This window comes from Thunnus albacares, chromosome 18 (assembly GCF_914725855.1).
Source record: "Thunnus albacares chromosome 18, fThuAlb1.1, whole genome shotgun sequence".
NCBI lineage: Eukaryota > Metazoa > Chordata > Actinopteri > Scombriformes > Scombridae > Thunnus > Thunnus albacares.
Genome location: NC_058123.1, coordinates 13884485 through 13907529, shown reverse-complemented (window position 1 = coordinate 13907529; position 23045 = coordinate 13884485). Strand labels below are relative to the sequence as shown.

The 23045-nt window shown below is 38.6% G+C and overlaps 1 protein-coding gene across 1 annotated transcript in view; it reads right to left on the bottom strand.

Annotated features, from left to right (window-relative positions):
• Positions 1 to 4343: 4343 nt before the first annotated feature.
• The window catches only part of LOC122968412 (astrotactin-2-like), a 287140-nt gene continuing 268438 nt past the window's right edge, over positions 4344 to 23045 (bottom strand). Inside the window, exons 20-23 of the mRNA XM_044333604.1 lie at positions 21952 to 22093; positions 9963 to 10063; positions 9059 to 9242; positions 4344 to 6061 (exon numbers count right to left, since the gene is read on the bottom strand). Of these exons, the coding sequence (XP_044189539.1) occupies positions 5824 to 6061; positions 9059 to 9242; positions 9963 to 10063; positions 21952 to 22093 (665 nt within the window). The 3' untranslated portion in view covers positions 4344 to 5823. The remainder of the gene's footprint in view (positions 6062 to 9058; positions 9243 to 9962; positions 10064 to 21951; positions 22094 to 23045) is intronic.

Sequence of the window (23045 nt, the reverse complement as noted above, 5' to 3'; positions counted from 1 at the left end):
ACCATGTCAGATTAAGTTTGACCACTTTACATGGCAGTTCATTGAAGTCCACTCCACATTATCCTCTATGCTTCTACATGTTGGTGGTGATGACCTGTGCTGCTACCTACCTGGGTTTCACTTTATTACCGATATTCAAATACAGTCTGATAAAAAACAAACAAACAAAAAAAATCTACTCAAACTGTTAAACTTACATTTACATTACAACCCAACACAGTAACACACACTGTGATGAAACCTACCTACACACACTTCTGATTATCAATGACCTGTACCATACATGTAGGGGACACCGGGGATGTTATAACAAAGCATGCCAAGACAGTGGGTTAGAAAAACTGACAGGGGTGTGCCTGCACACATAGTTAAATCTGCATCGGATGAGGTGAGGCAGGGAAAGACAATAAAGTCCGTTGCCAAAGAATACTCTATCTGCCGAGTGACATTGAGCAGACACTGCAAGAAATTACAAAACCTCAGAGAACAAGGATCAAGACAGCTGTCCAGTGTGGGCTAAAAGTCAAAGGATGTGTTGACTGTTTACTTGACTGAGGCAGAGGTAGGCCTGCTAAGCATCTGACAGGTGCAGATAAGTGTGTTAGACCTAAGTAGGAATTGGTTACTAGTGTACGTATCAGTTCTTTATGTGTATGTATTCAGGTACTATTTTTACTTTCTTTTAGATCAGGAAGTTTGCATATCAACTTACAGTGGAGTACAACATCCAACACGCCCAGTCATAGGATAAGAACGACATGGCAGGTCCTTATTGGTTCTCAGGCTGCATGAAAAGGCATCTTAACTTTTCCATGAGAAGTATGGAGGCAACTAGCTTGGCGTAGGCTACAAGTTTTAACTGTACAAATGTTGAGGCATTTTTCAAGAAGCTTGGTATTGAGAGTTATAGCTGATGGATGTGATATATGGAATATGGACGAGACTGGTGTTACCACCATCCAGACATCTGATTGGGTAGTTGGGTAGCATGCTGTGGAGTGAGGCAGGTTGGATGAATGACTTTTGCTGAGAGAGATGCCTTGGTTTTAGTAGCATGTGCAGTGCAAGCACTGGCAAATTTCATCCCATCCTTCTGCATTTTCCCATGCAAGAAGTACAAGGATTTCTTCATGCACCTTGGACCACCTGGTAGTGCTGGGAGTGGTATTCTGGCTGAATGCAAAACAATGATTTTCTCTTGTTCCTGGAGCATTTTGCCAAGCATACTAAGGTCAGTCCAGAGAAGAAGGTGTTACTCCTGCTTGACAACCACAGCTCACACATTTCAATGAAAGCAGTTAATTACTGCAAGGCAAATGGGATCATGCTACTCCCTCTGCCCCCACATTGCTCACAGAAACTTAAACCGCTAGATCAGAGTGTTTATGGTCCATTGAAAACGATGGTGAACTCCGCCAAGATGATGACCATTTATGATGTGCCATGTCTTGTGAGGACAACTCTGCCCACAGCTGCATCACCCATCAACCCAGATGTTTTTCAGGGGCATGACTTTGCACCTTCCCAAGTCACTGATGGTCCAGACCCAGCTTCTGCAGCTTCCCAGCAAGACTCCTCTGCAGCCACCACAGCCCTCTGGGCCCACAAAGACTGCACCTTTGGCAGATCTACATACATCTGTCACCACTGCGACTCTCATTAAAAAGGATAGCACACAAACACTTTTTTGTTCACAGCATAGCTGATGTTCTCTAAGAAAGCTCTTCTAAAGTTTAAAAGGATAAGCACCACTGTCAAGGGCAAATACAAACACAATGACTCTGTTCTTTGTATAGCCTAGTGCATATGTTCTAGAAGAAAGTTCCTCTAAAGGTTTAAAAGTATCAGCAACAGCTCATTATTGTGGATTCATTCTTAAAAGTTATTTAAAGTCAGTTAAAGTCAGTGGGGAGTTCTTTTTGTTTTTGGTGAACCACAGGAAGATGTTGAAGTGTTGGCACATGCGCAATAAACTTATTTGGATGCATATTTTGTGGTGGGGTATCAATTTTTAATTCTTCACTCTTATTGTTACAGCTTACCCCAGGTTGTCTTACAACTTGTTGGGATAGTGGGGCAGGTCGTAACAATGGAACACCTTGTATTTGACATCAGTTAATGAATTCTGTAATATAGTTGAAGAAGTTGGAAACATTGCTATTTGTAGTAGACAAATAAGGGTACTTTGCGTCAAAATTTGAGAGCTCTGTCTTTGTTGAGAAAAAAAGTGTTACAACCCTACCAGGTTTCCCATACTGTATATATATATATATATATATATATATATATATATATATATATATATATATACTCTTTTTAAAAAAAAAATTTGTAACTGCAGTCTTAACAAGACTAAGATTAAACACCACACAGACTCTGAGATGTACTGGTACTTTGAACTAAATGCTACTGTCAGCATGCTAACATGCTGATGTTAGGTAATGTTTACCATCTTAGTTTAGTGTGTTAGCATGCTAACATTTGCAAATTAATAGTAATCACAAAGAGCAGCTGAGGTTGATGGGAATATCATTAGCTTTGCAGGTATTTGGTTACAAACCAAAGTATTGGACAAACTCAAAATTTGACCTAATGACGCCTCTAAATGAAATGTTAAAGAAACACTGTGGAGTTCTGTTGTAAGCAAACAAAAGTTATGTTTGCATTGAGTGTTACTTACCAAAACACATTGTGCAGTCTAACAATTGTGTTGAATGTATTTCCTTCCTCAAAAAACAAATGCAAAGCCGATTATTTATGAATTTTAAATTGTGCATTGTTTACATCCATGTTTACAAGCTTGCGGTCTTCTTCTTACCTATCTTTTTAGACAAACTGCTGTGTTTCTTCACATTACAGACACCTGCAGATCAGTAGAATAATGCAAAATCATTGGCAGGACTGTGTATTGCGACACCTGTGTGCATGTGCCACCTCATGGTGGTGCACAGGACAAACAAATGGCTCTCATAAAAATAAATAAATAATAATTTAAAAAAAGCTCCACAGCACTACTAGAGGTCAGAAACTCCACAGGGTACCTTTAAAAGTTCAAAGTTATCACAATTCATCCTGAGGGAGACATTAATGTCTGTACCAAATTTCATGGTAATTCACTAAATAGTTGTTGAGACATTTCACTCAAAACCACAAATGTCAACCTCATTGTGGTGTTAGAGGAAAGGTCGGGGGATGACCAAAGTCAGTTGCTTCATCTTCTGGGAATCATGAGTGTGTACAAAGTTTTATGGCGATTCATCAAATAGTTGTTGATACATTTCAGCCTGGACCAAACTGCTGGAATGACCGACAAACCATCCACTAGTGTGGCTAAAAAGTCTCTCACGCCATACCTAGAAAAAAAAGAAAGAAAAAAAAAAACAATTTCCAAGCAGTATAGAAAGTATGACGTGGAAAGATTTAGCAAGATCTATTATTTTCCACCATCGTCTGCTGTGGATGTGTTAACACAAAAAGTTAACATTGTAGAATCACTTGTTTTATACTTGTTTTAACCACAAAAATATGTGCTGCAGTTCATCGATTTTGAAGTCATGAATACATTTGGTTTTGGATGTGGGTGTTCCAACATGTGTTAGCACTTTCAAGTTGAAGCAACAACATCCCGTTCTTCAGTTTCTTCTGATATGAGGTAAACACACCACAAGAGGAGCACTCAAGATTACACGAGGAGGCGTGGGAGTATCAAGTACTAGAGTATCAAATGGGGTATTAACTAACACGCTGTGATGATTATTCAATCAGCTGTTTTAAGATGTGCAATGGCAGTGTGAGTGTTATTGGATTGAAGGGACGTGTAAGTTTTTCATTGCTACATCGGGTGCCATTAGCAGAACTTGATGCAAACTGAAAGGTATGTGGTTCCAAAGTTAAGTATTTTTTAAATTAAAATTAATCAGTACGATGGCACACCAGGAAAATAACTACCAGGTGGAAAGCAACAAATAATATTCATGAAAATTGGGAAAGCTTCACAGAAAATCATTAGTAAATACACAAGGAAAACATTTGATCAGCAGATGTGGTAAACAATTTTGGAATGCATTATGTTTGTGGGGGTGTGGGGGATTAAATTATTATGCCATTTGTGAGGTTAGATTTAAATAAATGGTCCACAGCTGTTCAAGTGAGAATAACTTTTTACATTCCATTGTAGCAATGAAAGAAAAGTGTTCCGATTTATATACATTTTTAATATTTCACATTCTTCAGAAAAAAGACAATCAAAGCCACATAATAATACAGATGTTTTTTTTTCTTTTTTACAATTTAAAATTTACAATATAATAATTTATTACAATTCATATAACATGAGATGAAAATATTTGAAAAAAAGGCATTGTTTATCTTCAATAAAACAATATCCATGGCTTTGAAGATAATGATATTGGACAGAAAAATAAGGGGATTAAAAGGACCACAGTTGATCCCTACAATCGCTGATACTTCACAATTCAGTGTACAGTACTTCACATGTTCATACAGTTGGCCCGACACAAACTGTAAATGTTCCTTAAAACTATTATCATATATTCACCTGCTCACCATGTTTTCTATGAGCGCTCATAAGTGAATAAATATCCAATTCTTCTGTGGGGGAGGAACTTTTCAAAGATGCATGTGATCATATTGTTACCATATTGTGACTGTAAGGTCATGTCTAATACTGCTCCTCTTATCTGTGTATTACGGCTGACTTAAATCTATTATATCGTCAACTGATACCATGATGACAAAAGTCACATTCCACTGACTAACTTATTATTAGATTACAAGCATTTTACACGGGTTTGCAGAAATCATTAGAAAAATTTGCTGTAGCATCTGGTTTTTAGTTTTTTTTTTTTTTTTACTATCAATACTGTTGGTGAGTTTAGTCACATACCAAACCCATCAAACTATGTAAAGCATTTACTTTAAAGACATCAGTGTGGCAAAAGCATTGTCTCTTTTGTCTTGGGTGCAAAATAAATTGGTGTTCAGGTCCATTTCTAGTAACATGATGACATGAGGATTCCTAGATTCCACCACTGAAGTTAGCACTAAATGAAAAGTTTATGAAGGAATGATGTTTGTATGATACCCTCTCTGTCTTTGCATAATTTCAACAGGCTGGTAGTAGCCTATTTGTCAATCCTGTTACCACACAAAGCCTTGCTATTTCAGTTGAATTTATCAAATGTAATTACAAGACTAACAACATCCTTTTCTCACTTACTGATTGCAAATTCATGAAGCAAAGCTTTATTTTTTCAATTAATGTGAACTTGAAAACAGGTAAGTGGTTCTCAAATGGCTTTAACACATTTTAATTTCTCCTTTCAAATGAAGGTATTAAAGGCAAATAAGTTATGCTATTGATTTTTCCTTTTTTCTCTCTTTTAAGTGTTCCAGGTAAGCTTCAAAGCACCGAAAAGGAACTACAATATTACATTCAAAGTATTTAAGCCAACCAGTTTTTCTCTTGGCTGAAAGATATTTTACATGTTCACACTGCAGTTTCTCACTGATATGTGCAATCACTGGCATTTTGCAGTTCAGAAATACATTTGCTCCATGTTTTCTTTTTTGTAATCTTCTGTCTTTTAATAAAAGTAGGCCGCACAAAAATACGTCTTTCGGTAGCTTTAACACAATGTCCAGTGAATTCTGAGGTTTTTTAGACTCTCCTGGTTTTCAAAGTACACCATTCACTTGAGAGATACCTGCTGCAGAGTGATGTGACGAAGTACATCAATCAATCAGTGATGTCATTTTGCAGGAAAAGAAAAAAAACACACCGCTTGTCTTCAAACTCTTGTCTCATCGGAGTTTGGTGTTGCTATATGTGTTACGCTGTACAGAAATGAGCTTTTCCATGCAGGCGGTGCGACTTTCATGTAAAGAGCCATGCCACGTGTTACTGGGAGGTCGTCCCTCTTCATTCCGGCAGTAGACATATGCCATGGTATCGGTGCGGCTCTGGATGTAGGTGCTGAGCAGGAGGGAGCGGCAGTAGTGGCTAATCTTCTCCACTCTACGAAGGATCAAGTTTGCTTTTCTGTTAAAAGAGAAGACAAAAGAATACCCAAGATCATCACAAAAATGTAATTTAAAGAATCCCATCAACATTACATTTCCTCTCAAGTTTAAATTGACATTCAGCATTGAGACATGCAGATGCAGAAGGACACATCAATGTAGGAAATTCATTTTAGAAATTTTGGTGACCATGGACATAAGCAGAATGCCCGTGAATTCTGGAAAAGGCTCTGGGCAGGATGATTCATTCCGGGATTTATTTAAGGTACGCACACAAACACACTTTTGGACACAGCACATCCCTCAACTTAGAGACTGCAGATTGGTGGCACATGTTAGTTCCACTGCTGTATGTTTACAGGGATTTGAAGAACTCAAAAGCTAGTCCCTTATACAACCTACAAGCTATTGTGTGTGTGTTGGTAAGAACAGCCCATGAACAGGTACAAAATCTGCATTAATGGTTGCATGTGTTTTTAAAATCTGTACTAAATGATACATTTACATCAGTTGTGAAAATCATGATAATCAATCATGCAAATAGTTTATAAAAATTTGCAGGCGAAGTGTGTGTCACTACCAAAAACACTATATAAGACATGCTTTTTTTTTTTGGGTGGATGGGAAATCAGTCACTATTTAGTACAAAGAATGTTCATTTGATGCCACAAAACAAATACATGCACATAAAATATGGTATTGTGTCTGCATGAAAAGAGAGCTTTATAATGTTACCGGAATTGAAAAAAAAAACTGCAAAAGTATCTCCCCTCTCACTCTGACTGGACTGCCAGCCTAGGTCAAAACTACCACATGCAGTGGCATTTTGAATTCTCGGATACTGTTCTGTCGAACACGAGAGGCAGCTGTCTAGAGTGAGTGAAACTAAGAATTTTGTCTCCAGGTCCAGAGTCTGGAGCTGCTGTTTACGACATGAAGGAGCCATATGTCAGGTCAGCTCAGTTTAGAAAAGATGCCTCACACACACACACACACACACACACATACACACACACACACACACAAACACACACACACACACGCATCCATTCAATACTGACAAAAGAGAAAAACACCTACAGAATACACCTATAGTAAGCCTATAAGCATTTAAGGTTGTTAAGCTCATATGGATACTGAAATGAGGAAAACACACACGGAGAAGGGCAAAATTCCATTTGTTTTGAAAAGCAGTGTCTGCTGAGCATCAACATCTGTCTTTAGTTAAGCAAGGAGTACAGACATCCTTTTCACTTATTTGCTGAAAAGGGGGGAAACATTTTCTCATTTCCCTTAAATTCTTATGTCTGAAACAACAGAATACCAAACACATAATCAAGGGAGGCTTGCAAGCACGTGAGCTAGGGACAAATTAAACATGTTTAATGTTATTTGACAAACAAAGAAACTAAAAGAAAAAAAAAAAGACACATTGAAAATATTACTTGTGTATTTCAGGTTGCAACTAAGGCAACTACTGATTCAAATACTTCATGAAATATCATCAAATACGTCAATGCTTCATGTGATTTAAACAACTAAATTCTTAGTAATTGATCATAGCACAAGCACAGCTTGAAAGGAATGCAGCCCAGGACTCAAATGATTAGTGTGACTGATGTGTGGGAAAATAATTATTGTGTATTATGTACTTTTTGTGTTTACAGTAAAAGTAAAAATAAACCAGTATCACAACGTGTCCAGAGAACAATACAATTATGAAAGGAGCTAGTGTTCAGCTGTAACAATGCCTGTGGACATTTGGGGGCTCCTGGGATTCTCGGCTCCTGGAGGAGTGCTGACTGTGCTTACGTTTCACTTGGCCATTCTGTTACCTTTTAAAAAGGCACCACCAATAGAGCCTGCTTGTAAATTACCCCAACGAGGCTCAACCCTGCCAACTTCAGGCAGTAAATAATCCATGCTCGCTCATCCAAAAGCCACCCCCACCCCCGCAGCTGCCTACACACAAATACACGTACACAAACACACCATCCGACCACCCCAATCCCTTATATTAGGGCCCAATGGCCAACCCGTGCCTCCCACCCCCCTTCACCAATCAGAGAGAGGCATAATCTTCCTACAGACCAAAGTTATTCCACAATTATTATATTATTTATGGCTTGAAAAGGAGCGCTTCCAGGCAGTGGGGGTGGACAAACCAAAACATTGGGCTGTAACTTAAGATCTTGTGTTGCTATCATCAGTGCTGGACCAGTTGGTGCCTTGTCAGACTTGCATACATGAATGTTTTTGTTCTATACTTTTTTTTCTTCTTCATACTGTTTTTTTAAAGTATTGTTTATACTTCCTCACTTGCAGTTTTGTCAGTCAGTGAGCTTCCCTTTATCTCCATGTTGTTGTAATACCTCAGTGTCAGTTCACACAGCAAGCTATCAATGGGGGTGTTGCTGTTTAGAGGGTCATGGGTGAGGGGATGTCCGGGTGGCATGTTGTAGACATGGAACTTTTTTTACGAGAAAGAAGAGGAAATGGTGTTGGAAGTTGAGTTAGTGTTAGCTGACTATCAAGTTTAGTGTTTAGCTTGGCTGACAGACACTGTTTTGGCATCACCATGGTAATGCGAGGAGTGACTGTAACCCCAGAGTTTTCACGGTGACCTTGCCCACTTGCTTTCCAGTAGAAGCACTTAGGAAAGGGGGAGGGGGGAGGGGGACTGGGGCAATTGTGCAATGGTGCTCCTGCTTAGAGGGGAGGAGTGGACAATGCCATGAGAAATGGCTGAACGGTCTCAATCTAGTAGTGCCAACTCAGACAGCTTTGGCATTTTGTTATGTAAGAAACCTCAGGATGACTGTAATTGATTCAAAACAACACAACAACGTCATCAAACAAGATGGCAAGGAGACTCTGATGAATAGCATCTGACTGAAATTTCTAGACAGGAAAACAACTGTTGCGCATTAAAATACTTAGACGTCTAACTGTAAAAATGGTTTTGAGCATCTTCTAAGCCTGCTTAATAGTTGTGCTTCCATCAAAATCTTCTCACCTGGGGCCCAGCTCATCCTCACTACGCCAGACAAAGTCTCCAAACTTCTCATAGTGGGAATTGTAGTGATGCTGGACTCTATATAGCAGCGGAGGAGGGATCTCCATCAGCGTGTTATAGGCCATTTGCTGCTCCTTGCCACTGGTGTAGCCATTGTACAAGTTGTACACCTTGTCCGCTATCTCTGTGAGTAGGTAAGAGACAGACAGAGAGGAAGGAAGGATTTAACATGAGTGAGGAAAGCAAATAAGCAGATGAAAATGTGTGTGACAACAGGAGGGAAGAGCGGCAGCTGAGGTACCCAAATTTTTAGCCCCTAATATAGGTCAAGCTTCTAAAACACTGAATTGCGCACTTCCCACAACCCAGCTTGACAGTGTCTCTGGTTAGACCTACCCCGTAAACTCCCCCATACTTAGAAAATTGAATTTGACATGTGCAATTGGTGGAGTGCTCTTTTACGTTTTGCCACAGCTTGTTTTAATAACCATAGTATGTAATCATACATGTGTACACATTGTGAGAGTTGTTAGAGTTGTGATCAAAGAAAACCATTTGTGTATCCTGACCTCCTTCTTGTGATGTTTTGTCTGAAATTTTGTAGCTTATGAATTAGGAGTCCATGGGATAAAAACCTGATACTAAATGACTGCTGTGTTGTGGATTTATAGTAAGCATTTAAAAAATTGGGTCTGACTTGCTGTATATAAAAACTATAACTGTAAAAAAGAAAGATTGAGTTTGATGAAAGGGTGTAGTACCAAAAATGTACATGGTCGTTTTTAAAATGGGTAGAAATTTTAGGCAAATTGTGATTAGATGAAATTATGTAAGATATGAAAAAGATGAAATAAAAAGACGAAATAAAGATAATTACAAGAGAAAAATTCTGAGGTGAGAATACCTTCAGCTCGGCTGTCGTCCACCATCGGGCAGGATGTCCGTACTGAGACAAAGCTTGACTCAGAGTGACTGCCTCGGCTATCCACTGCGTAGAGAGTGAATCTAAAAATTACAGGAAAAAAAAAATTGAACATCCCAAGACCAAGTGACGTGGCAGACCTTAAAGTACTCAGAAAAACTTCTTGAGAGCCATTACCAGTGTACCCTTGAGCAAGACACTTAAACTTCAAGTATCCAGATACAAATGGATAGTGCAAAAACAAAAACATACCTCATTCCTCAAAATGCATCAACTGACAGTGTCCACAAAAGTCAATTTGCTTGGGTTTGTTTATAGGTTTGGAGGATAACGATATTTTGTACCCAATGTTTGTGCTAGCATTTTTTTCCAGACCTTTGTGAGCTTGATGAGATGGGGTTCTTGCGAGGTGAGATTATGGATTGTGGGATTTAATTATATCTGAAAATGAGTGCAGCCAGTACCACAGAAACAGAGGAGAGAGGAGTAAAGGGGCATCTGGCTTGACTCCAAGTACCCTATGAGGACAAAGTTCTTCCCTCTGAAAATGTCAAACATCAGAATTTTTTGGGTTCCATGACAGACTTCAGGACCACTCAGTCCCCTGATAAGATACCGCAGCAAACAGTTCAAGACATTGAAACAGGAGATGAGACACACAGAATATGTAATGCATCTCAAGTAATGTAGGGCCACACAGCTCGGAATAGAAAAACAAATGACCTTTACATGTCCTTTTGAAAATGCCAATCTGTGTTCTTCTGAAAAAGTACGACGAGGAACTGGTCATACTGAATCTGAAAAAAAAAAACGGATCAAGGGGGGCACAGATTCAGACATCAATATTCTCTCAGTGGCAAAAAGAGAGAGGGCAGCTGCTACGCTCATGAACTCGCACGGCTATTTGCCGCTGCCATCTTGATGATGGTTTAAACTTAAGCTTGCCGCCGTGGCAACCACAGAGACCACACCAAGGAAACTGTAGCAGGAGCAACAGTACTTTTACTGGTTTCTGAGTTCCCTGAATTATACACCTCTTCACCAGCAGTAAACAAACAAAACAAAAACACAGAACACTAACATTGCCTGACAGCACAGCTGAAAGCTTGCTGTCTGAAAGCAGCCTCAAGACAGACATAACAATAAAAAGCACACAGATAAAGCTTGTACAAAAATGTAAACAAGACTACTGTAAGAGCTATGCTAGCAGTTCTATGAGGCAATATGGTGCTTGAGCTAAATGCTAAATCCAGTATGCTAATATACTCACAATGACAATACTAGCATGCAGAGGTTTGACAGGTAATCATGACTGGGGCAAAGGAGGAAATCAGGTGATATTATTATTTAGTGAAAAAGTCTGCGTAGAGAAGACGGCAGGGTGTATGGATGGACCAGCAAAACATTGGAACATTGTTTTTTCAAAAACCATGACCACAATCATCCCCTAACCTTAACCTTGATGACAAATATGGAAGATTTAGAATGCCTAAATGAAATGAAACAAATCAAAGAAAAAAAACAACAACAAATGTGTTATTTGCATTTCTTTTTTATGTATGCATAAAGAAAATCAATGCTTCAGTAATGTGGATTCCATTCACATGTGTTGGTGTGCAGATGGTGATTGTATGTCTGATCCGTTTATGTAGAATGGTACTGGTGTTGCTTTACAGGTATGGTAGCTGACTGCGCAGTGAGTGCTGTTTGTCCTTGGTCATCTAAACCGTTATCACTACTACTTCAGGTTCAAGGTTGTATGTAAAATTTACTGTATGCATGCTATAAATAATGCACACAGCCCAGTTGCCAGAATAAAATGTTGGCATTGCACGTTTCTGCAAACCACAGACACGTTGGATCTCTATGTTTCAATACGTTTAATATGTAGCATGTCAACATTTCTATAATATGTAACACAGGGAAAGTGATGTAGTTCAGATGACATCTATATGAGCTGACTTTCATATTAGGAGGAGGTGGTTTGGGTGCTTGGCTAGAAAATTGGTTGCATGGCACAAAGTTGCAAATCCATCAAAGCAGCAGAGACCACAGTTCGAGACCACTGCTCGCTTCTCGTTTCAACCGACAAAACCGGGTATTTTTAGCGAGACGTCAGGACATTTGCAGCCGTTTTTCTGGCAACAAAACTGGGTATTTTCACCCAAACCATGATCTTTTCCTAACCCTAACCAAGTGGTTTTGGTGCCTAAACCTAACCAGACCTTAACCACAGCGTTGTCACAACATAAAACATTATTCAACTGATAACAGCCATCTAATGCGATTTTAAATGACACGCGAAAAGCGATTGGAATGTAGAGATTCAACGTATCTGTGGTTTGCAGAAATGTTCAATGCCAGTGTTTTATTCGGGTGATTGGGTTGATGCACAGTTGTGGTGAAGGTTGTTTGAGTGAATTTTTTCTGGAAAAAAAAAAAGAATTATCCTTTGCTCCACGTGCACTGTTTTTCTTACTGCAGGGGGAGTTTTGAAAAAGTGAATTAAGTATTGAGAAATGTTTGTAACTAGTTATGAAAGTATTTCAGCAGTATTTCCACAGAGTTACCACTGTAAAAACAACAAAATGACAAAAAGGAAACCACAAAACACAGTGGAGACAAAATGAACAACTGACATGGCATTCCAGTACTGAATACTTGTAGAAATACAGGAAAATAAAGAAATGAGGATATTATTGTTTTTACAAAAGTTGCTTTTCTTCCTAAACCTATTTGCCTTGTTTTAAGTAATGTCTTTTGAGAGCTGTTCCAGTGTTGTCAAATGATTGTTTTGTTTGTAATATGACCTGTTTGGACATTGCTCACATAGTTTGTCTGATCTTGTTATTCAGTAGGGTGGATGCGGTATTCCCCAAGAACCTCACAAAAGACGCACGGGCCTCGCTGGCTCCTCTGCCCAGCAAAACAATGTCAGCATGTAACAGTCACACTGTTTAAATTATGTGGCCACATAACGTGCAGATGGATACAATGAGGTGGGAGAGGGGAGGGGAGCAGGACAACGGTGAGGCGGGAATTTTATCAAGGCAATTTGTTAAAAGTTTCATTTGGGATGCAGGATGTGAGCTTGCCAGCATTTTATTGCTATTTTTGGTTGTTTAAATGGTTGGCATCAATGATAGGTACTGTTTCCCCTTTCACAGCCCTTGCAGCAATTACAAGGTTGTTATGTACAGTAATAAAGCCATTTCTGCCAGGAGATTAAGCCTCTCAAGAGATCTGCATGTGCAAGGAAATTTGACATTTTGCAGAGAATGCCTTAACACAAAACCTTTAATTTTTTGAACACATTCATGCAAAAAAAAAGGACCCTATGCCAGGTGTAATTCACACTGTTAGGATCTCATTCATAGACAGATAGTTGCAGTAAAAGGGGGAAGGATGGACAGAGTGTGGTGATTCAGCTCAGTACAGGCACTCGGTGATGATAAAGATCGCCTGGGAGAACAAAGGAACCAGCCACGGTCTGGCCTGCCATGAGAATGTCAAAACATCAAGTAACAGAATTGGCAAGACACACACAACCACCACGGCCACCCACACACATACACACACTTTCCCGTGTCTCTATTTTTCTATCTACATTGCTTGCATATAGCTCAGCTCTGTCTATCCCTCTTTCTAATTCCCTGTCTCTCACATCTATTCAAAGGCTGTCTGGCCACACATGGCTCGGTTGGAAGCGGCTTGGTTTTGTCCGTGTGCCATAGTTTTGAAAGCTCAGCAAACAATGAAGTGGACAAATGGCAGATTAATGTTTGTGTAAATTAACAATGTTGCCATTAAAGTAACCATTGTCCTCTAATTTAATGAGACAGTGGAGAGATGGCTGAACAAGAGATGACATGACAGAAAGCTCGGAGACAGAGCAAGAGAGGAGGAATGAGAGAAAGTGAGAGTGAGAGAGGATCAATTAGGGCAGTATTTTTGGCATGCTGAGAGAAGCCAGGGCAGTAGGGGATGCCTTTTCCATGACATCAGCGTTTGGACACACATCAGTTGAGCCATTCCACAAATCAATCAAAGCCAAATAGAATTGTTTCTCACTGCCTCAAGAATTTGTGGCAGCTTCCAATATCTCATGACTTTGAAATCCTCAGATTTAAGTGGCATCACACTGGCGCAACAGCCATAAATAAAATATCCTTGCCTTTCATTGTAAATTAGAAAAAAATAGCTCAGCTTTGAATGATCTTACTTGCAGATCAGCAAGACATCATAGTCCAAAGTAATAATGACAACGCCCCATTAAAAGGCAATCAACAGTTTTAAATGCATGTACCAGATATTTCTGGAAACATATTTCTAGAAAACTCGACAGGACCATCATTTCATTAATACTTTGAATGGCATTTGACAAAATCTAGGCAAGCTCATCATGTTGGATGAACCAGTAGCAGGATGTGCTACCATGACTGCCACTTTTTCAATTGTGAGTGCACAGAAGTAAAATATGCATACATTAAAAATGGGCTATCAGTTTCCACATGCCTTTTTTGCTTTTTTAAATAATGGGACCTATCCTTCTATTGCTCCTCAAGCAGACACTAGGTTTTGTGCTACACTTTTCCAATAAAACCAACACAGGGAATGAGCTTCAATATCAGTATGTGTGACGACTGAGTAATGTAAACCAAGTTTCAGTGATATGCAGCACTGGACCATACCAATGTACTTTTAGCTAAGGTTTCCACTGGTCATTCACTTATTATATTTTGAATCACATATGTATCAGCACCTTTATGCAACCTGCACATACAGTATGATACTGCAAAAAGTGCATGCATTCACAGGCTGTCATGGTCAAATGGTTGTCATTGTTCTATTGATTGGTTGCAGAACTTCAAAAAAGGTGGGTCTTATCTAATATGAGGCTGTCAGAGGCACTGGGGAAAAAAAGTGGGGGAAGGAAACGAAAACACACCATGGTGGATGGACAGCGAATAATAACCCTTATCCCTCATATGTTCATGAGTCATTTTTGGAAAGAACACATGGGTTATTTTGGAACCGACAACCATTTTTGTCATGTGGATTTGTTTTGTAACTACTGTCTCATAAAATCTGAGTTATTATTTTAAAAATGTATTTAATGCTTTGTTTTATTCATATGTGAATAAAGCGCCTTAGTGTATTCATGTTTTGAAACATTCATGCAGGTTAGAGTGAGGAAAATTGTTTGCTGATAGACTGCAGGGAAAGATTGATATGTGTTGTGGCTAGACACTGCACACACTTTAGCCAGATTTTAAATTTTGCTATACTGTTAAGCCATAATAGAAGACAGACTGGAAATGGCTGAGTCTGGGCAGGCACTGCTAGCATACCAGTAAAGAGAGGAAACAAGATAACAAAAAAATCTGTAATAAAGCAGTTAATTCAGGCTGACAAAAACACGGCTAGGGTGGTAAAGGAATTCAGACAAACTGACTGACTGGGTGTCTGGAGATTCTGCCTTAAATAGTCTGGAGCAATTAGAAGCAGCTGAGGAGCAATCAGGAAGATGCAGGGCAGCTGGGACTGAGACAATTCAGGGAAGATTCAGGAACTCAAGTGGTGCAGAGGGCCATGATGTACTGTATATAACACACTGATCATTAAAAAGATGAAGGAGCACAAGCTCAATCTAATGCACACCCATAGAACACAGACATTAAAATATTTATATATAAAGCTTTTGATGTCATTTATAAACTCATTATTAACAAGTAAGATTTAAGACTTTGCTTCATTTAATTTCCTTTAATAGATTTTAAATATAAATTATGGAATATCATCTAAATACAGATCTGCACATAACTGTTTAGTATAAGTAGGGAAAGAAAAGTTAATCTTAAATTTAAGCTTCAGTTAGACATGTAATAAAACATTAATTAACAACACTCTTTAAACATTTTAAATATTGGTTCTGATTAGGTTGGATCCATCTGATCCTACTTGTTTACTGCTGGACTTCTACAGTATTGTACCTCTTCACTCACAAATGTAATATCTTTTGGATTACATTGCCACACTAGTGTTGCCTTTTATAAAAGGAAATGAAAGGCACACTGCATGTTCCTTCATGTGAGAAACAAACAAACAACAAACTCATACCACTCATACTCATATCATACACTAGAAGACTTAAGTCTGACCCTCTCACATCTAAAGACAATGTGTCATAAGTCACTGAGTTTTTGGTCACAGATGATTTTGCAAAGATTGGGGATCTTGCAGGGTTGCTATTTGCAACACTACAACTAGATTCCTCTTGAGATTATTTCCCATCCTGCTCCTGGTGGAAATTTACAAGAAGAAAAACAATGAAGCAGAAACAGAAGCCGCTTTTGGCCACAGCTGCCCTTGTGTGTGCAGTGGTTTGTTCTGAAAACCCAGCCAAAAACAAATCGTAAATTAATTAATTCATTCAGTTGTAACTGAACAACAAAAAAGTGAAGAGAAACAACAGACACTACATGCTGATTGTTCCTGTTATTAACTAAATTTTCATTTAACAACTTTTTTGGGGGGGGGTTAATGTTTCTTATCAGCTAGGACAATCACATTTCAAAAGTACTTGAAAAAAGCCTTAAATTTCCAGGTTTTCCAGGATATGTGGGGAAAACGAAGTATTTTTACAACTTTAAAACAGCTACACAGTTTATACAGCTGCCCACAGAAACCAACTTCAACCATTAACTATCTGGACATAGCACTTTCAGCTGCTGGATGTTGGAGTATTTCTATTTGGAAAACCCGCAAACTGCATGAAATACTGTAGAAACAGCAACAGCCTGGACAAAGGCAGAAAGTCACAGGTTTAACTCCTCCAACTGGCCTGAAATCATGCGTGAAAACCCAGTAAATACACTGCAGACACAGCAGCTGACAGAAAGAGGAGGTCATATTATACAGAGAAATATTAGCTTTTTCTGGGTGAATAAATGTTAATGTGACTTATAAAAAGGGAAGCTAAAGGGCAACGAGAATGCTGAGCTTTCAATTTTCATCAGGTGTCATTAATAACACCATCAAGCACATCATGTTTAATTAGGAAAGTAGAGTAGAAAGTAGTAAAACACGCACACAAAGGGCAAACATTTACTGCACACTTCCATTAGAAACTGAATACAATTAGCTGATACTTAGCCTGATCAGCCACTGTCAGTAATCAATACAAACCCACATTATTAGACTGTAAACCCTTAATCAAACCAATAACTAACATTAGACAATCTAGTGTTTCTGTAGTGGTGAAAAAATGTTAAAAAATACACTTATACATATTAGCAGTTCGAATTAAACTGAAGCTCCCTGCACCCTCCGGGGGAAAATATTGCGCCAAACTCTCTTTAATAGTGTGTTCACACCAAACATGAAGCAAATTTCACGTTTGGTGTGAACACATCATATGACATATTATCAAGATAAAAGGCGTCATATGTCGACAAACTTTTTGTCAATTTGGCATCAATATAATCCATAAAGATAAAACTTTATATTTTGGATTTTGTTGCCTCAACTCGCTACCAGCCCCAGTTGGTTAGCTATGCTATTTTAGTGGGAGAAGACTGTGGGAATGAGAGGTGAACCGTTTCAAAAATTCAGATTTCTCACTGGAATATGTGTTGATTGGTGGATCAGATACACGCGGAACTGAACACTGACTCATAACATTGTTAACTCACTGTCTATCATGTGTGTGCGATGGTATTTGAGTAACTACCCAGTTTGCTACTTCCTGTTTGGTGCTGGAGAGAGCGCACCTATTGGTTGTCGACAATGTTCACGTCATTGCATGTTACTGTTTGCATGAGCCAAGATTTAGGATAATATTAAATGTGTGATTTTATCAGAGTCAGGATGAGAAAAAGACTGACTGCTCGAACTGAGTTTTTTTACCACCTTACACCAGATGATCGAGATGACGGAAGCATGCCACAACTCTAGCAAAACTCTCATGATTTCATTCCGACATTGGAAATTTGACTGTGACAGTGAAATCGTTTGAAAAGTCATTTAGTGTAAGACGAGCATCATGTGATGTGTCAAATCTGCTGACGATAGCATGTGCCTCTTCATCAGCACCAAAGAAGCAGTTAGAAGCGTAGGTCCTCTAGTTTCTGACTTCTTTTTCTCACTGCTTTCTTTCTGCTTCTCTAGATAGTTTTGGTGATGATGACAGTTATGTTGGCATTGCCATTTTTGTGTTATGTACTTTTTTATGGTTGTTTGTATCTATTAAAGCTTTACTCAATGAATTAAGACACCACTTTGATAATCCCACTTATTGGTTTAGATGCACAAACTTGACAATAACATAAAAGGTTGTGGTTATAGTATGATGCTGAAAGTATGATAGTCCAACAAATATTTTATTGAGTACTATTTTTCTCTTTCTAGAGAAGGTAATTCTTGCTTAGTACATACTGCATACAACATGTGATGCATACTTTCTGGCATCAATGGGTTAAAGCACAAGAGACTGTTACATTATATCCAGTAAATTGGTAACTGCCAATTATTTTCTAAAAAATCAGCTTTTGAAATGAGGTGTGTAACTTTTCATAGAGCAAACAACCTTGCAGTTTGCAGGGAAACATTAGAGAGCCTTTAGCAGCCTTGGTAATGATCAAGTGTAAAGCCAATACCAGTAGAGGTCTTATCGGGCTCTTGATTAAGACAAGCGCAGTTGGCTGCAAACAGATGTGCTCTCAGACGTAATTCCGACGTAAATTCTGCTCTTATCAGAGAAAAACAACACTGTGGAGAATGCCTAAACAAAGATAACGGAGCTACAAAGTTGGAAATTAGCCTCTTGTTACAGGTTTTTGTTAGTAGAAGCTTGTCTTCTACAGATTAACCTAATAGTTGTTCCACCACTATTCTTCATCAACTGTCAAGGCTTGTAGGAAACTCAAAATCGTGATTTTTAACTAAATAGATGGTAATGGTGTTGTTGGCTTTGCCATTAGCTTCTAGAAATGTCAATGACTGTTGACCACTTCCCTTCTGTTTTATTACATTTATTTTATCTTCTTTATTTCCTTGTGTAAACGCTTAGTTAAATGCTCAATCACAGTCAGGGAAATCTTTCCAAATATGGAAATACTCTCTTCTGCCCTGGGTGCTACTTTTTATGTGTGATACACATACAAAGGCTTATTAGCTAGTGACCACATAGTGTAATGTTAATGTTAGATTAATAAAAAAGAAACTACGTGACACATATTTTACAGTTAGCTGTGTTGTTAGACATTAATGTTAAACAGCTTGTTGGCATTGCTACATTTCCCACTGGCATGAATAGACACACACACACACACACACACACACGCACACACACTTTGTTTTGCATGCAATGCATAACAAGTCATACACCTGTATCCCTGCTCTGTTAGTGTTTGACACAACTAAATAGTGAAGTTCCTCTTGTCCCCCAGTGTGTCATCATAGCAACCAGAGCCATGTGGATTTGTTTTGTATGATGCCTATAGGTCTTTTGCATTATTTATTATGTCATCTTGATTTGCATTTAATAGAATCTACCCTACAATCCTGACGTTTTTCCAACTAAACGACTGCATTTTTTTAAAGTTATTTGATGTTTTTTTTTGTTTTGTTTTTTTTTTTAACTTTGGTAAGTACATCATATGTATACCTAAGATTGGGAACAACATGACTCCAGATCAGGTTTCCCATAGTTTTAAATCCTGGCTGCTTCTTTTACAGGGGCAATGTTGATGTTCCCAAAACAAACCAAGGCCACAAAATAGCAAGATCATTATAAACATTAGACACTGAACAAAAGCTGAGAAGACATTGAAACCCCAAGAAGATAGTATGTTTCCTGCGTCCAGTGACAGCCACAACAACATCTGGGCCCTGTTTCACCAATTGCTGCTGCTCTTGCAACTTTATTTTTTTAAGATGTAAAGGGGGGCAAATAGTTCTCATAGGAAATGCTCATCACAGCAATGTACTAGTGGTATTACTGAATGTACTGCTCGTCTGGAATGTCCCTCAAAATTACTTTCAATACAATGACTGAACAACAAAATAGAAACCCTTGATCACTGTAGTGCAGATATTGTGATTAATGCTCCCAACTTTTTTAATTGTTGTGACACTGCATCAGAGACATGTTGATTCAGTTCTATGGTAATTTTTGAGGCTATAGTTTGTGGTGTTGCTGTATTGTGGTGCACTATGTTGCATGGTATTTTGCTTATTATTGCTCCTCCATGTATGTAAATGAGGTGAACAAAATATTAAAAACAGGTTTCAATGTAATGCAGTCTGGTGCAACACCATCACAGACTGCTGACTCAAAAACTAACACAGAACTGAGTGAAGAAAACAACAACTGATGTATTTAAGTAATTAGTAATATGTATTTATTGCGGGGTAGTTGTATTGCATTACAGTTGTATTGTGTTGCAATACGGTTGCTCGCTGTGTACTAGATATATGGATTTATAAAGGCATGTTCAAGTAAAGCTTTGGGGTTCACTACTTCACTACTTCACTACTACTATTACTACACTTTGTAGTAATAGGCCTACGAAGAATGATCCATTAATTAGTAACTCAAAAGTCATTTTTTGTTGATAAAATTGTGATATACGAAGATGTAAAACTGACAATTTAACAATGTTTATTGGACTGTGGACATGTGGGTTGTTTTTTTTTTGTATGAGTGACTTCACTGACTAATGACATAATCCCATTCACTAACAAATCCACAATCAGCCACCACAAATATACTGGCCTCTCCATTTCTCACTTTGACAGTTTGACTTCCTGCTGTAAATGCATGATGTGTCAGGTTGATGACCACAATGGATATGACCGTATGTAATGACCTCACGCGAGGTCTGTCTGTTAGCTAAATGCCCCCCAAAATCTACACAGACAGAGTGGTCAATTTGTTCTTTGAGTTTAACAAATAGTGCCTCTTAACAGGGATCCTTCTGTATTCACTAAAATCATGTTCCCTCTCTGACCAAAGAGAACATAAAAGAACGGAAGCATCCACCACTTCCACCATGTTGAGACTAAGTATGCTTCCCTGGTTAACTCAAGCCAGCTGTTGTTCAGGAGTAGGTAACAAAATTCACCCCCTGAAACAAAATAACATTTGCAGTGGGAATTGTAGACACCCAAGAGAGGATGTGGTATTGCTGATATTTGCCCAGTCATTGTTATTCAGGAAAGATGCAAACATGGCCACAACATAATGTTTAATGAAAGATCTTTATATGGTAATGGGAAACACTGAACTCATAAAAAATGTGGTGAGAAAAAAAGGATTAAGTCAATTGTGTTGCAATAAATTGCGAGTCGAGAACAAGAGCAATGTCACATAATACTAGGTCAGTTGGACACACATTTCAAGGTTATAAGAAGTTATTTGCTCTCTGATAAAACTTTAGTTTTAATGATACAGAATTAGATTTTTCATTCAAGTAAGTGCAGTAGTTTTATCAGTGCCATGTGATGATAAAAAATTCCTGTACCCATACTTTGATCCAGTCCAATTGTGCAATAACCTGATAAACAGAGGACACCCTCTCAGCTCAGCTGCTCACCTGGGACAAATGTGCTTTCAAAGATCCTAGAAGCTGCACAAGAATCACAGGGGCACAGAAACCCTGCCACCAATTCTCTTCAGGCTTCTAATACTTTGTATATACAGTAGCTTCATTAACACACAAACCATGTTTTCTCATAAGTTTATTTAGCCATTTTCTATTAATTTTACACCCATTGAGATCTGGAAATAATTAAAGGCTTTCCATACTTTACAGACTCATGCAGGAACCCTGAAACTATTTCTGCACTAAGTACGACACAATACAATTTATGACTCATGTTTATTCATGCAGTGAAGAAATAAACAGCCACAGTAAATCAGTTACTCAATTGTCTCGGAAAACTTGGCAAAGGCCATCTGCAGACTTACTTGTAGAGACTGTCGGGTTCCAGGCACTTGAAGACCACTGAATATAGCACAGAGTGAGGATGTTCTCCACTCCTTCTCCCGGCAACAACACAGGATGAACCCAAACCAGAGAACAGATCATCCACCAAGCTCAGAACCTCACCTGGTAGAGAGATGAAATAGGAAGAAAAGAAGAAATTGGAAGGACTGAGGAAAGGAAGGAAGGACAACATAAGGCCAGAAAGAAGCAGAGAAAGAAAATCTTATAAAAAGGCCATGTTGGAAATGTTATTTGTGCTGTTTTAACATGTATCATACTTTTTGCCAAGAAGGAGAAAAAAGACAAACTTATCTTTCAACATTAACTTTCATCTATTGTTCTTTAAAGTTAAACAAAACAATGCCACATGTCTTTGGTTCATGCACCACATGTTTCAACACAGGAAAAATAGTGCACAAAATAAACTTAGTCATGAATGAATTTCTACTTCTAGGAAAGTAGCTCTTTCCTCATCAATGATTGTGCCATTTGACTCTGGTGTAGTGAGTTTCACCTCTGCTCAGTCCTGTGGGAGTCATTTCACCAGCTCCAAGCCCAAGGCTAAATTCAATATGACTTTTTTCTGACAGCAGCCCATACACAGTACATTATAGAACAGTAAGAAAACAAGATTTCTTTCCTTTATGGGCACATGGTAATGTTACAATGATATCTCACTGAACACCCTGGCGTCTCACAAAACACTACTTCAAAAGTTGTGAAATATCTTTCATGTCAGCTTACAGGAAAGGCGAGCGACGCACACTTGTTCATTTAGACACACACATACACAACGCCAGTTTCCAGTGCTCATGGGGGTGATGGAAAAAAGAGGGAGCTGTCAAAATAGTTTAAAAGCTCTCAAACGGTTGGATTTCCAACTATTTCTACACGAGGTAAAGGGCAGCTTAGTTTTAGCTTATGATACATGGGCCAACATATAAACACAGGGAGTAAGTCTGGCTGGTAGGGCACAAGGGGATGGTAAGAAAAGGTTGAGAAGAGAGGAAAAAGAACTGCACGAATGAATGATTTGACCTTTTCACAGAAAGAGCTCTGTGTATAGGAGGTTTCC